Raw genomic sequence first — 14,845 nt, 5'->3', positions numbered from 1 at the left:
TTCACTAAGAAACACAGCAGTGCCCATACCAGCACGCAGTGGGACAGAAGCTCCAACCCAGATCTAGCTCAGCTCATCTTTGAGGACTTGATGTCATGCCATTTCTAATATGTGATCATCGAATACATTCTGTTATATCAAACAATTTGTAATACAACAGTCCAAACCCCACATTTTTAAGTGAAAAAAGAAACAAGTTACAGAAGTTCAAACATATAACTTTTTTAAAGACTGCTTAAGGACGCTTGACATGGAAAAAAATCAGCCATGCTCAGCATTTTGGATCTGCTAACTTTAGTCACCTTTTCCCAGAGACAGTCACATAATATGTTCTCTGCACCTACCTTCATTTAAGATAACTGGAGACTCTGCCTTCATGGCCTCACCCTCTCCCATCTGAGTTCGGGCCCTCAGGGAAAATCGGTAGCGGGACAAAGGGTCTTTTCTAGTCAGTGAGAACCTGGTCTCATTGGGGGAGAAGGTTTCTTGAATCATCCGTCCTGTCCGCGATCCATTAACTGGTGGAGAAATAGAGACCAAGAAGTTAAGGAGCTTTCATCTGACATGTTGTCCAACAACCTCCAGGCCCTGGACCCACAAATTGCTCGCAGGTCAAGATGACGTGGTTTTCTGTTCTGTGAGAGGTTACCATGGGAATCCCTGCTCATCGAGATCAGATTTATACAGGGGTGGTCACAGTAAAAGGTTTAGATTGGGCTGTTCCTCGGGGATCCTCATTATCTCTCTCGTTCAATCTTTCTACAGCCCCCCGGGTGAGATGCTTAAACAGAGGGATTTCTCACCCTTTATGCAGATATACAAACAGGAGAAACTCTCCTGACCTGATGGCTGAGCAGGTTAACAAGTGTTTAGATCAAGTTAGCTAAAAGATCGTGGAATGGTTCTCAATCTATTTATGTACAAGAGACCTTGATTGGAATAGATTTGCCTATAGACCAGGCGTCAAGGGGTGGACATTCTGATGGAAGATTTGATTAGAAATTTGGGGGCATTGGTGGATTGGGATGCTACTTTCTACCCTCCAGGAGCTTTAGCCTACGGGGCAGGTTTACTATAAACTATGACTGATGAAATATATACTTTATTTACCAACATTTGCTTAATTTTGATCTGACGAACAAGGGCCACCTTGGAAAGCTAATCAAAAATGTATTTAGTCCAATAAAAAAAAGGTATCATCTTATTTTCTTTTCTCTGTTTTACTTAATTTATTTCTATTGATTACCTTTAAAAGTGGACTAACGCGGCTACCACACACCTCTCTACTCAAGATGAAATAGTTGAAATCATACTTGAACGAGGGAACCTGGCACATAGTGGCATAAGCCTTGGTTTTCAGCATTTTATATTCCTCTAAGTCTTTACAGAAAGAAGATAGGTCAAATTCTCCAGAATACAGCAGTTTGGCTGCTGCTAGGCTTAAAAAGGAGAGAATGTGATTGGCTTCTAATCAGTGAGCGAGCGCAATTTAAGGTCATAGCGTTGACAAAGTCAGTGCTGTCCACAGCTTGGAGCTGGGGGATTATTGAAATAATCTCTGAAAGCCGGGATCCTAGCTGTGATGCATTGGGGAAACCCTGCATCAAATGCTTTAAAATCTTGCATTTCGTCCAAATTTAAACAAAGTACTCTTGTGTTCTATTGATAAATAAGTTTGCATTGTTCTGCAGAACTTTTAAATATTGTGCGCAGTGTTTTCCCAGGAGTAAGACCTTCAGCATAACCTGAATAAGAAAACTATTTATAGTTACGACTCAAGTTGAAAAGGACTAGCCATATGGTAAATAAACATGTTAATCACCCAGCAGAGGTGGATGTCCGTTTGGAAACAGCCAGTTTTAAAACTGAGGATTTGTAACTGGATTTCAGTGTTGTACTACAAAGGCAGAGCTTTGAGGACCCCCAGTTCCATCAGGACTGTGCCATTTATTACAAGCACTAAAAACAAACTGAGAAGGTCCAACTGACACCCTTTCCAACATGCCAGCCTCCTGCACCGTGTCCCGGACCGGTTTACAGTGAGGAAGTGATGGGACCCAATCAACGTACATGTCTGGTACTGTAGACTGTAGCCAGTGAGGATTCCATTGGGGTGTTCGGGGGGACCCCACTCCAGAATGATGGATTGCAAGTTAGGCTGCCGGACTCTGAGATACCTCGGGGCACTGGGTACTAGTAAGGAAAGAAGAGAGAAGGAAAAGATAACACACAACAAACCTTACAACAGTCTTAACAGCTAGAAAATATAAGCAGAGGGACCTGTAAACGGGGCCACAGACCACCAGAATATTAAATGCTTATGTATATTTACGAGCTTAATATACCTTCAAAAATATATCAAAGCAGTTTTAAAAAGTAGAAAGGAACTGGAAAACCATCATAGGAAAGAAGACAAAGGGCAGATATGAAAAAAGTACAGAACATAACAGAAAGCCATCACAAGCCCACGATGTGGAGGGCTCAAAAAAAGCACAGACACTAACAAAATATCTTCAAAGCACATCCCAGGCCTCAGAGTGACAGTTAGATGGTACTGAGAGGGGAGGTGCAAGGGACGAGAACCCCTGGGCAGCTGCCTCCAAGCTCTCTTTCCATGACAGCATCATGGCACAGAGAGAGAGAGCCTGTGAACTGGGCGGTGGAAGTGGAGGAGTGGCCTAGTGGTTAGGGTGGTGGACTTTGGTCCTGGGGAACTGAGTTCGATTCCTGGCACAGGCAGCTCCTTGTGACTCTGGGCAAGTCACTTAACCCTCCATTGCCCCATGTAAGCCGCATTGAGCCTGCCATGAGTGGGAAAGCGCGGGGTACAAATGTAACAAAAAAAAAAAAAAAAAAGCAGCGGAGCTGTGAACGTCATACTCTGCCCACACTGACATCCCTCATCCTTCTTAGCAGGGACAGAGAGACAAAGAACCAAAGGAGAGAAAAAAAGGGAAAACATCATGGTTAAAAATTCTACCTCGCTTCAACCCTCTTCCCATAGACCCTCATAATTCACCTCACCTCCAGCCAGCCACTGAAAGACACCCATTTTACTAATCTGTGTCCCAGGTGGGAGGAGAGGGTACAGGACTCGACAGATTTGGGTGGGTGGGTGGGGGTGGGGGGGGGGAATATGATATCACACCCCAGCATTCAGGTGTTTCTTAGGCCCTCTGAGTTTTGTTCACCTGCTACACAGTGAGCTTAAAGCCTTCACAAAACAACAGTGGTAAAGAAATAGTTACGGGTACCGTGGAGTCCAACTGTCACCAGATTCAAGAACATTTTGCTCCAAAGACAGATGAACCAGTTCAGATTTGGGGGTTGTAGTCCTGGAGCAAATGTAACCCGCTGTCCTTGAGGCCTGACAGTTAATTTCTAACTCTGAAGCATTTCCAGGGCCTGCTGCACCTTGTTAAAACCATTCTCTGTACATTGGCAGCACTTCCAACACAGACAGTCTACGCACACCTGCCCCCACCAACTTACCTCCTTCAGGCAGTGTAAAGTCCTTGATTTCACTCCTGGGCCCGTCTCCTCTCCCATTCACTACCACCATCTGCACTTTGTAGTTGCTGTATGGCAGCAGCTGGCCGATTACACCTCGCGTTCGGTCCCCCACGAATCCCACATGCTGCCTCTTCCGGGAGACCCACAGCTTCTTCAACAAACTACTCTCCCGCCAGTAATAGGCCTTTGAGAAACAGGGAGAGCAAATGAAGCTCCTTTCTGTCGGGACACGTGCGGGTGAAGGAGGGGAGTAAGGTCAGTACACATGGGTCGGCTGGTAAAGTCTGGACTCGAACGGCTCAGGGCTCCAAGGATCGAACATCATCCCGGGATGGAAAAACTGGTTTTCTTACCTGATGCTGCTCACCCTCTCCCCTGCCCAATTCTGGAAAAATAAAACAACCACCTGTGCTCTTTCCACATTTTGTACAATTCCCCACGTTACCAGATCATTTTACCTCTCCTATCGGGGCCAAGTCCAGACTTTTCTGCATTAGTATGGGATTAGCATTAGGTGTATTTGGGCACTGCGTGTACAACACTTCACTTAACTCGGTTAAGACAGAGACCTGGATTAATGAGAGAGTTACTGGTATCCAAAGGCCAGACCTTGAGCTGAGAGAGATGAATTCCTCGGGAGCTGACACAAATCTGTTCCTAGACTCTTCCACGTTCTATTATTAAATGGAAGCCAGTCCTGGTTTAGTTCGTAGAAGGTACCTGGGCCAGGCGGGGATACTGCAGAGACAGCGTTAACGGTCCCCTGTCCCTCAGTCAGGGGATGTGTGCATTCTGCAATGGCAGGACTTAGTGAATGGATTCAGGATGCATGATTTCAGGGCTCCAGAAGGTACCCCCCCTCCCCCTTTGAAAGGAGTACAGCATGTGTGCTGAAATGAGGTGGGGGAGAGATATACAGCAGTGGAAAAATCCCAGGGATCAGTGAGTGAACGCTGATGGTGTCCTGGTTCCAACTGAGCTGAAGGTACAACTGCTGGATCCAATCAAACCTGAATTCTTCAGGTGCTCAGCGCTTGGCCTCAGGTGTTTTATCACGATGCTGCTGTTTAGCTGTGCATTTATTACAGGACATAGGACAAGGGGGACCTTAGGGGATGGTATAATATCACATATCATATTGCCCCGACTCTTCTTCACCACAATTTAAAAGGAAATGTGTGAATGCAGAAGCATATAATATCCAACACTTCTGCCCCTCGTCCCACCAGTACAGTCCAGACGTCTCTGATATCTTTCAGCAATTCCTGCTGAAAAACCACAAAGCTTTACCCGAGATACAAAATCAGATTTAAAATACAATGAATGTTCTCCTTGGTGGTTGGAGTACAGCAGGGTCAGGGTGAGTGCGGGTCACGTGCTAAATGGATTCCTCCAGCACCCCCTGACTTATTGATACTGCTTAAAGGGAAGTTACTGGTGTTGCACACATCAGTTTGGCTGTCTGGGAGACTAAACTGCCCAGCTCCTGGATATTATAACATCCCCGGTGTATAAGGATTGCACCCTGCGTATCAGGGCAGCCAGAGGTTAGCTGTGTTAGAGGGGTGATGGCTGGAAGCGGTGCTTTTGCTCACTCGGTATTCTATAAGATGTCCATGGATGGACGAGGAAGGTACTCGTGTCCACTGGAGCCCGACAGCAGTGCTGTTCAGCACCCTCACCCTAATGTCAGCGGGCACTGCCGTGGGATCTGAGCAGTAGATGAAACACAGGTTAGGCTCTGCAGGTGTAACACAAGCTTACAAGGTCACTGCTCAGTCTTGCAACAGGAAAAGTTACAGCTCCCAGAAATCCTTTCCCAAACTTGAATTACTCAAGAACTTGCTTGCCCTGTCCACTCAGACCTTCTGCAGGCCAGCGGTTCTCCAACCTGTCCTGGGGTGAGACTCCAGCCAGTCGGGGTTTCCAGTATATCCATAATGAATATGCCTGAGGCAACAGGGTCTGGAAACCAGGGCTGCAGCTCCTTCCTTCTCATATCACACCAGACAACAGTCTGTTTCAGCACCTCTAAAGTCCCAACAGTGACCAGTCCATCCTTATAACTAAAGACAGACTATCTGCAAGACCACAAACTAAGGCCACTGGACACCACAAACCTGTTTGTTCTTCCTAAGAAAGATGGAATAGGAAATGCAAATAAATACAATGGTGTGAAAAAGCACAGCGGGTGCATCACCTGTTCAGAAAATCATGTTTTCGTTTAGTTCTCTTTCTGCTATGAGTTAATGAAACCAAGTTTATATATTAAGTTCATAAGTAAGTTGTAAATTCAATTTTGTATGTACTTAGCATTGAAATTTTTTATTTAGTATCATCTATTCTATTTTTTGAGCCACGTAGACGCTAAGTGTATTATGTATATCACAAGTTCAAGTGTTAGAGTAGCATTGTTAAATTTATTTTTACTTTTTTATTAATTATTTTTTAAATTAATTCTGTGGCCCTGAAAAGGACCGTTTGAAACAATTTATCAACTTTTAATACTTGGCTAAAAACTAAAGCATATTAATTGGTCAGAAAACTCTCAACGCCATTGGTTCATTTGGATCCGAAAATGCAACAAATTTAGAAGCTCCTAATGGAAGACCAATGGGCGGCATAAAAACCAATACAGGCGCCGAAAAATATCAGAAAAACACATACAACTGATGCAAACTTGAATTCTGAATAAAATGGCATATGATATGCAAAGCTGGACAGAGATGAAAGTTATCATTATCGCACAGCTGACGAAGGACGTTTTCACACCATTGTATAATATCAACACAGACAGAATCCATCCATCCCGCAATGAGTTACTTAAAAACAGTCTCTAAGACACACATCAGTACTTCCTACTGTCCAAGCACCCAGGGATAAAGAGACACCAAGACAGAAACCCCCCTGAAAAAGATGGAGCCATCCTGATGCTACAGGAAACCTCCCCCCTGGTAGCGGATTCCACTCTGTTCCTTGTCAAACCTAGGGAGACAAGGATGGCATTTGTGTCAAAGACCAAAACTCTTGTTAACCCTTTTAACTCCAGTCCTCCTGTGTTGACCCTTGTATGATAAGAGTATCATTTATAAAGGAACTTAACAAGCCATTTCTCTTGAAACCCTGATCATCAGCTTTTATTTCTTTAAAAAAAAACAGTCCTAAAAAGATTGTTACTACAAATGATAACATTTTCATGCATTTGATCAGGGTTTACTGCACTGAACAGAGAGTTACACATGCATAATGCAGTACAGGCCACCCACATCCAAGCTCCGACTCTGGCTTGGGCAGAGAGTGAGGGGTCTCGAGCCTGTTAGAATCCCTTCTCAGTTCTGGTGCAGTCTAGCATCGCCTGCATCTGAGAGAGAGCAGCAAATGCATTTAACCCCTCCGATTCCCCGTCACCTTCCCTCTGTGACCTTTTGTCCTCCCCAGCAAAGCTGATGGAGCCTGCTAGAGGCTGAAGAGAAACGGGTTCTTAATGTTACAAACTGGTGGCGATATAAACCTGTAAGATTAGAAGAATCTTAAAAAAAAAAAAAAGAACATTAAAATCAAGTTAGAAATGAGATAAATGACAAGTCAGGGTGTGGTCTATTCCTGGTAAACAGTGGTCCAGCTGGGCTCTCACTTGGGCACTTAAATATGTTCTACGGTCCAGTCTGTAATTTTATTGACACTCAGTTTAAATAGACAGGTCTGTAAACTAATGTTATGTCAGTAAAGAGAAGGAAAAGGAAGTAAGGAGAGACCAATAAAAATGAAATGTGGAACCTTGGAGTAAGAACTGATAAAGCATAAAGATTACAAAATATAAATATAAATCCACCTACCCTTCCTCCTTTTCCTTTATCAGCACCCAATAATGGAATGCATTGCCAAAAGCAGCCAAAACCACTCAAAACCACCTCAGCTTTAGGAAATTACTCAAGACCAGCCTATTCCGGAAGGTCTACTCCCAGGATCCAACATAAAACCTAAAATCCTTGAAAATAGCGTATAAACGGATCATTTTGGACTATCTTACCTTTACCCTTTTCCCTTTATACCTTGTTCTTTCTATCCTCTCCGATTACCACAGTCTATTGTATTTGTATAACTGCTGGACTGACAATAGCCTTTTCGGTTTATTGTAAGCCACATTGAGCCTGCAAACATGTGGGAAAATGTGGGGTATAAATGTGGTAGATAGATAGATAGATAGATAGATAGATAGATAGATAGATAGATAGATAGATAGATAGATAGATAGATAGATAGAGAGACAGAGATAGATAGATAGATAGATAGATAGATAGATAGATAGATAGATAGATAGAGTTAGATAGATAGATAGAGAGACAGAGATAGATAGATAGATAGATAGATAGATAGATAGATAGATAGATAGATAGATAGATAGATAGATAGAGAGACAGAGATAGATAGATAGATAGATAGATAGATAGATAGATAGATAGATAGATAGAGTTAGATAGATAGATAGAGAGACAGAGATAGATAGATAGATAGATAGATAGATAGATAGATAGATAGATAGATAGTTAGATAGATAGATAGTTAGATAGTTAGATAGATAGATAGATAGATAGATAGTTAGATAGATAGATAGAGAGACAGAGATAGATAGATAGATAGATAGATAGATAGATAGATAGATAGATAGATAGATAGATAGATAGTTAGATAGATAGATAGATAGATAGATAGATAGATAGATAGATAGATAGATAGATAGATAGATAGAGAGACAGAGATAGATAGATGATGGAGAAGACCATAGGTCAACATAAAACATCAATAGTGCAGGGACCAGGGAGTAGAACAGTTGTGCCCAAAATGGTGACAGTCAAATGTCTGTAAAAAAAGGTTGCCAGCAAAAACCTAACAGTCAGTCAGCAAAAAACATTTTCACGAACTGGTAACCATGCTTGTCAGAGCCTGGTTTCCTTATGCCTACCTTCCCTTACACATGCTACGATGGGCTGGACAGGAACATGCACTGAGCTTTTCTATTCTGTGGCTGGTTCCAAGTGTATCTTCTGCATCTAGCCTTCCATTGGGGGTAGGGGGAGTCTGCTATATGTTTGAGTGGATGTATGACCTGAAACGGCGAACCCTCTGTTGGCCTGGCGTCTGAGGAGCAGATTACATACTTGATTGTCTTTAGGAGGATGTTATGGGGTAAAACGACTTGTCATGTAATACTCACAGTCCTCCCCTGAATAGCCGATGATCACAGGAGGCTCGGGCCCTCTGCCGAAGTCATTCTCAGCCTGCACTTTAATCTCGTAGGGTACGTAGACAGGCGTCTGTCCCACCACGTATCTGGAGGTTCTTACTGTGACGTTCTTCCAGCTTTCTCCCGTGTTCCTCTGCCTCCACAATACGTTGTACCTCAGGTTTGGGCCATAGGCCTGGGTTGCGTTCAGAGGCTGCAGGGTGAGCAGGAGACTTGAGTGAGTCACTTAGAACCAGCTAACAGAAACACATTCCAAGAAATAAATCCCAATTGATCCTCAAGAGCCAGATGCTCAGAGCTACACCTGTGCCTACAGCTGCAACAGATCTCAAAATGAACTTCTGTATCTGCTCACTGCACCTCTACTTTCCCCTCCCCTCAAACCTTTCCCACCCCCCACCTGTCTGATCTGTCTGGCATTATCAAGAGAGTAAGCTTGCTACAGATGGACATTTCCAGCAAGCTGCAATGCAGCTTTATTTGACATTATCTGAAAACAGTGGCGTAGCTACGTGAGGCCCGAGGGGGCCTGGGCCCCCGTAGATTTCATCCTGGACCCCCCCCCCCCCCCGCTGCGAACCCTACCCGCCGCCGCCGCCTACCTTTGCTTTTGCTGGCGGGGGACCCCAATCCCCGCCAGCCGACATCCTCTTCATCCTGCAGTCAGTGCAAAAAAGTCTTCCTTCTGTTGCATGCTGACGTCCTGCACGTTGTACGTGCAGGACGTCAGACTCAGAGAACAGAACGAAGCAGGGCCTAGGAGTGGAGCACATGTTCATTCAGTCTGAGGACGGCTTTCTTAGTGACGCTGGATCGAGTCACATTAGAGCAGAAGGAGAAAGTTATTCAAGCACCTACCGTCCACGTTATCTCCATGTTGTTTTTGCTGCTTCCCACTCCCTCCACTCTTGAAGGGTTTATTTCCGGTGCTAAAATCCAGAAAAATGTGTTTTAGGAAGAATTTAAACCTTAATGCCAGGATTATTTTGTTTAACTTACAGTTCCCACCAACCAAATTTCATCTTTTTGGTAGATAACGACCGACAACATCAAATTCAGTCATTCATATGACAACCCAAACCATAAACAAAAACTCAGAACATTGCAAAAACCTTAATAAATCAATAACATGGCTGACGGCTATTTTAAACTGTAATGTTTTTGTAGAACCAAAGGGCCCAATGTTTTAACTGAGCAGAAGAGGCTCCTGACTGATTAAATTATACTGAGCGGGTCAGGAAGGGGCACCGAGTAGCAACTACTGCTGAATATCCCCCTCTGACCATTGCAGCACTGTCTGGGCAATGCCGGGGCAGGGAGTCTCGGTGGAGCCAGGAGTTACACTGGCAATACTGTTCCCTCTAAGCTGAGCGGGAGTCCTCCAACTGCATTGCTGCCAGCAGGGGGTGGTGTTTCAATACTGTGGTTTCAATGGCTAGAGACACCTGCAGAGCTTGCCTGTCCCTTCACTATTGAAAAAAACAGCACCACCTACTGGCAGGACTGTAGGTGGAGGCAGAGGCATAGCCAGACTTCGGCGGGAGGGAGGTCCAGAGCCCGAGGTACGGGGGCACATTTTAGCCTCCCACGGCGCCGCCGACCCCCCCCCCACCCGCAACTTTTGACCCACCCCCAGTGCCACAGCCCCTCCCCTGTCTCTTTTGACCCCCTTCCGCTGCCAATTCTCCCCCGCCACCGTCAAGTACCTTTGCTGCTGGGGGTCCTCAACCCCCACCAGCCGAAGTCCTCTTCAGCGCCGGTCTCTGAGTCCGGCGCGTTCGCTGATCTGGATTCTGTTTCTGTGAGTCCTGACGTCATGCAGGATGTCAGGATTCACAGAAACAGAATCCAGGAGACCAGCGCTGAAGAGGGGACCCCTGCCAGCAAAGGTACCTGACGGCGGCAGCAGCGGGGGGGGGGGGAATCAAATGTGGCGGGGGGGGGGGGGGATGAAAGCAGGGGGGCCAGGGCTAAATCTGTGGGGGCCTATGCCCCCGTGGCCCCACCTAGCTACGCCCCTGGGTGGAGGACTCCCGTTCAGCTTAGAGGGAACAGTGGCAGGCACCAGCGATATTCAGTGCCAATGCAGGCGGTACATTCAATTAGTAAACGATAAACGATAGTTAACCAAGAGGCCCTTTTACAAAGGTGCGTAGGGCAGCTATGCGCATCCAAAGCGTGTCAAATTGGAACTACCACCCAGCTACCACCTACCCCGGGCGGTAATTCCATTTTTGACAAGCGTCCAAAACACGCTTTTCTACTGCATGGCGTTTAGCCGGCAGTAATCAGCAGTTTACCCTCGCTGACGCTTACCGCCCGGGTAGTGCGTGAGACCTTACCGCTAAGTCAATGGGTGGCGGTAAGGTCTCAGGCTGAAAATGGACATGTGCTGCTTTTAGTTTTGCCATACGTCCATTTTTGGTCAGAAGAAAAAAAGGCCTTTTTTTCCCCCAGCTGCGCTGAAAACTGGACCTGCACGCGTCCAAAACGTGCCACCTAAGCCAGCGCAGGCCACTTTTCAGCGCCTTAGTAAAAGGGCCCCCAAGCAAGGAGAACTGCTTAAACAATGACATAGTAGCTATATCGTTGCCCAGTTAACTAAGCGCATTGGCACTGAATACATAAGTACATAAGTAATGCCACATTGGGAAAAGACCAAGGGTCCATCGAGCCCAGCATCCTGTCCATGACAGCGGACAATCCAGGCCAAGGGCACCTGGCGAGCTTCCCAAATGTACAAACATTCTATACATGTTATTCCTGGAATTGTGGATTTTTCCCAAGTCCATTTAGTAGCGGTTTATGGACTTGCCCTTTAGGAAACTGTCTAACCCCTTTTTAAACTCTGCCAAGCTAACCGCCTTCACCATGTTCTCCGCCAACAAATTCCAGAGTTTAATTATGCGTTGGGTGAAGAAACATTTTCTCCGATTTGTTTTAAATTTACTACACTGTAGTTTCATCGCATGCCCCCTAGTCTTAGTATTTTTGGAAAGCGTGAACAGACGCTTCACATCCACCTAGATATGGCCTGACACTGAATAGCTGGGTCAAACGTAGCTGGCAGTGGTCAGCTTTTACCGAAATGTTGACCACTGCTGGCTCAATACTGACCCACAAGGTAATTCAATCCTTGATGAAGCTCGAATAATGATAAGTTCCAAAGAGTTGGTCCTGCTACCCAAAACAGGAGGTGTGGGGGGGGTGGGGGACATAGGATAATGACCTCCGCTTAGGCTTCTGCAGCTGGTGTCATAGTTGTTGCACTTGTCCGGGTCTTGCTCTGTCTAAGTAAGTGGAACTGACGTTTCAGCCATTGTGCTTTGGCTTTCTTCAGGGTGGAGTGGAGGAGTGGCCTAGTGGCTAGAGCAATCCAGAGGTGGCCGGTTCAAATCCCACTGTTGCTCCTTGTGATCTTGGGCAAGTCACTTAACCCTCCATTGCCTCAGGTACAAACTTAGATTGTGAGCCCTCCTGGGACAGAGAAATATCCAGAATGTAACTCACCTTGAGCTATTACTGAAGAAGGTGTGAGCAAAACCTAAATAAATTTGCTGTGAGGTCTGCAGTTTGTCTTTATATATAGTGAGTTCTCAAACCTGACTGGCTGGGGTTTGAGGTGGGCCTTCCTTCCTGAGGAAACTACCCATCTCAAACTCCATAAAATCAGGTTTGAGAAGCCACTATATATACAGACAAGTGGCAGAGCTCACAGCTTACCCTGAAGAAAGCCACATCACGATGGCTGAAACGTTGGTTCTACTTACTCAGAAGCAGCTAGACCCGGACAACTGTAAAAAACAGAATACCACAGGAAGCCCACGAGGCGTGGGCTGATGACATTTCTATGGACAGCCTGTGCCGGTTTTGATCCCAAACACGAGTTTTGGGATTGCAAGCCACAGTTTGGGAAATCCTGTTCTACAGCCGTCCATGTGTGTCGGTAATATTTAGGGGTTGGGGCTCCTGATAGACACAATTGAGCTGTTTGCTCTGAGGGGTACTGGGATATAGAGATATGTCGTTACAATGCACCAAATAACTCACGGGCTCCGTTGGTCTGATAGCGCTCGGATGGGGTGCTGGGAAAGCTGCTTCCCACCTCGTTGACTGCCAGGACTCGGAACTGATAGTTGACATAGGGGGCCAGCTTAAGAATGGCGGAGTTCACATTCCCCCGGACAGTGGACAGGTTATGCCACGTCCTGGGCTGGTATCTATCTTCCTCAAACTGAATGACGAAATCTGTGGAGAAGGAGGAGAACCGAGAACAATGAGGCCCTGCTATGTGTGGTCTCGACATCCCAGTTCCTCATTCACATCACATACGGCAAATCTCTTATGTACACAAAACCCTTCAGCGGCAGGGAATCAGCAGAGTGATACCACTAAACGATGCATTTTCAGGCCCGGACAGGGACGTAGCCAGACTTCGACGTGAGGGGGGTCCAGAGCCCGAGGTGAGGGGGCACATTTTAGCACCCCCCCCCCCCCGGCGCCGCCGACCCCCCCCCCGCCGCAACCCTCTCAACCCCCCCTTCCCGCCGCGTACCTTTGCTGGCGGGGGACCCCAACCCCCGCCAGCCGAAGTCCTCTTCTCAGCCACGCAGCGTTGCCGAATGATCTGATCAAGTTTGAATCTGTTTCTGTGCTGCGTCTGACGTCCTGCACGTACAACGTGCAGGATGTCAGATGCATGCACAGAAACTTGATCAGATCATTCAGCAAGCAACGCCGCACGGCCGAGGACTTCAGCTGGTAGGGGTTGGGGCCCCCCGCCAGCAAAGGTACATGACGGCGGCGGGTTTGCGGTGGAAAGGGGGGGGTTGAGAGGGTTGCAGTAGGGAGGTCCAGAGCCAAATCTACGGGGGCCCAGGCCCCCTTGGCCCCATGGTAGCTACGCCCCTGGGCCCGGATTCTATATATTTTATTTATTAATTTATTAGGATTTATTTACCGCTTTTTTGAAGGAATTCACTCAAGGCGGTGTTCAATATATATACTGACCAAAGCTGTGCACGCAATTTAATTAACACGTCAATAGGCGCTAATTAGAATTTATGTATGCAACTTTCCAAGTGTATTACTGCACGTAAATTCTAATATGTGGCACTCAAAAGGGGGCGTGGCCATGGGAGGGTCCTGGGCTTTCCTACAGATATAGAATACGCCTGATCCACGCCTAACTGCATTTACACCAGGTTTTAGATGGCGTAAATGGTCCCCCCTAAATTTAAGTCACAGGGACAGGCGTTACACGTATTCAATAAACTGTGCCTAACTTTAGGCGAGGTTTATTGAATAGCACTAAGCGTGGGGTTTTTTTCAGTGCGAAATACAGAATCTGGCCCTCACCGTGCTACTCCATAATAAAAAAAACGTACTGCGCCGGTCAATTTATAACAATGCTGTGCTTTGGGCATTGGAATGGAGTACTTCAAGGACTGCTCACCTGTGATGGGGCTGTTGTTGTCATCACCAGGAAGCCACGTGAGTCTGGCGCCTCTCTCTGTCAGGTCCGTCAGCTCCAGGTCCCGTGGCGGATCAGGTTTATCTGCCCGGTAGGCAACAGAGAAGGGTCACCAGTGGAGTTCTCATATTTCCCTGTTCACCTACGCTGTTTCATACTCTCAGACAGAGCTCGGAAACCCTGCGCTTGGGCCGACCCATCTCGGCTCATACATCCACTCAAACACATAGCAGCCTCCCCCTACCCCCGATGGAAGGCTAGACACAGAGGGTATAAAATAAACAAGTAAATCAGAAAAACAAGAATTAGAGAAAAAGACCTGCTGTATCCAGTCAGCCTTCCTCAGAACAAACGCTCACAGCCCACGGATGTGCCACTGATTCTTAGCCCTGTGGCTTCCTCCTGCTCCTTTGGGCTTCTGACTCAGTCAGAACCACTCTCTTTTGGGGTACAAAGCCATGAGCCTCTTTCATGGCAGCACCTGGTTTCAATCACCCTCCCTGTCCCCCTTCCAAAAATCTAGTCCACCCACTGCTGCAATAGTCTTTGCCAGGGGTCACGGACTGTGGTACTCCCCTGCCTCGAAAGAAAACCCGGGCTTCCCAAGAAATTTA

The 14,845-nt window shown here is 46.4% G+C and overlaps 1 protein-coding gene across 8 annotated transcripts in view; it reads right to left on the bottom strand.

Annotated features, from left to right (window-relative positions):
• Positions 1-14,845, bottom strand: part of NFASC (neurofascin) — a 155,619-nt gene that overhangs the window by 34,518 nt on the left and 106,256 nt on the right. For 5 of the 8 annotated variants that reach the window (XM_030220553.1, XM_030220554.1, XM_030220558.1 and 2 more), the window contains 8 exons: positions 14,214-14,315; positions 12,809-13,006; positions 9,617-9,687; positions 8,729-8,951; positions 5,109-5,224; positions 3,493-3,697; positions 2,071-2,193; positions 345-518 (listed from right to left, as the gene is read on the bottom strand). In XM_030220553.1, coding sequence (XP_030076413.1) covers positions 345-518; positions 2,071-2,193; positions 3,493-3,697; positions 5,109-5,224; positions 8,729-8,951; positions 9,617-9,687; positions 12,809-13,006; positions 14,214-14,315 — 1,212 coding nt within the window. The remainder of the gene's footprint in view (positions 1-344; positions 519-2,070; positions 2,194-3,492; positions 3,698-5,108; positions 5,225-8,728; positions 8,952-9,616; positions 9,688-12,808; positions 13,007-14,213; positions 14,316-14,845) is intronic. The other 3 variants (XM_030220556.1, XM_030220559.1, XM_030220557.1) reach the window with 1 other exon arrangement.

Source organism: Microcaecilia unicolor, chromosome 12 (genome assembly GCF_901765095.1).
Source record: "Microcaecilia unicolor chromosome 12, aMicUni1.1, whole genome shotgun sequence".
Classification (NCBI taxonomy): domain Eukaryota; kingdom Metazoa; phylum Chordata; class Amphibia; order Gymnophiona; family Siphonopidae; genus Microcaecilia; species Microcaecilia unicolor.
The sequence above is the reverse complement of the archived record's forward strand: the minus strand, read 5'-3'. Positions and strand labels throughout refer to the sequence as shown.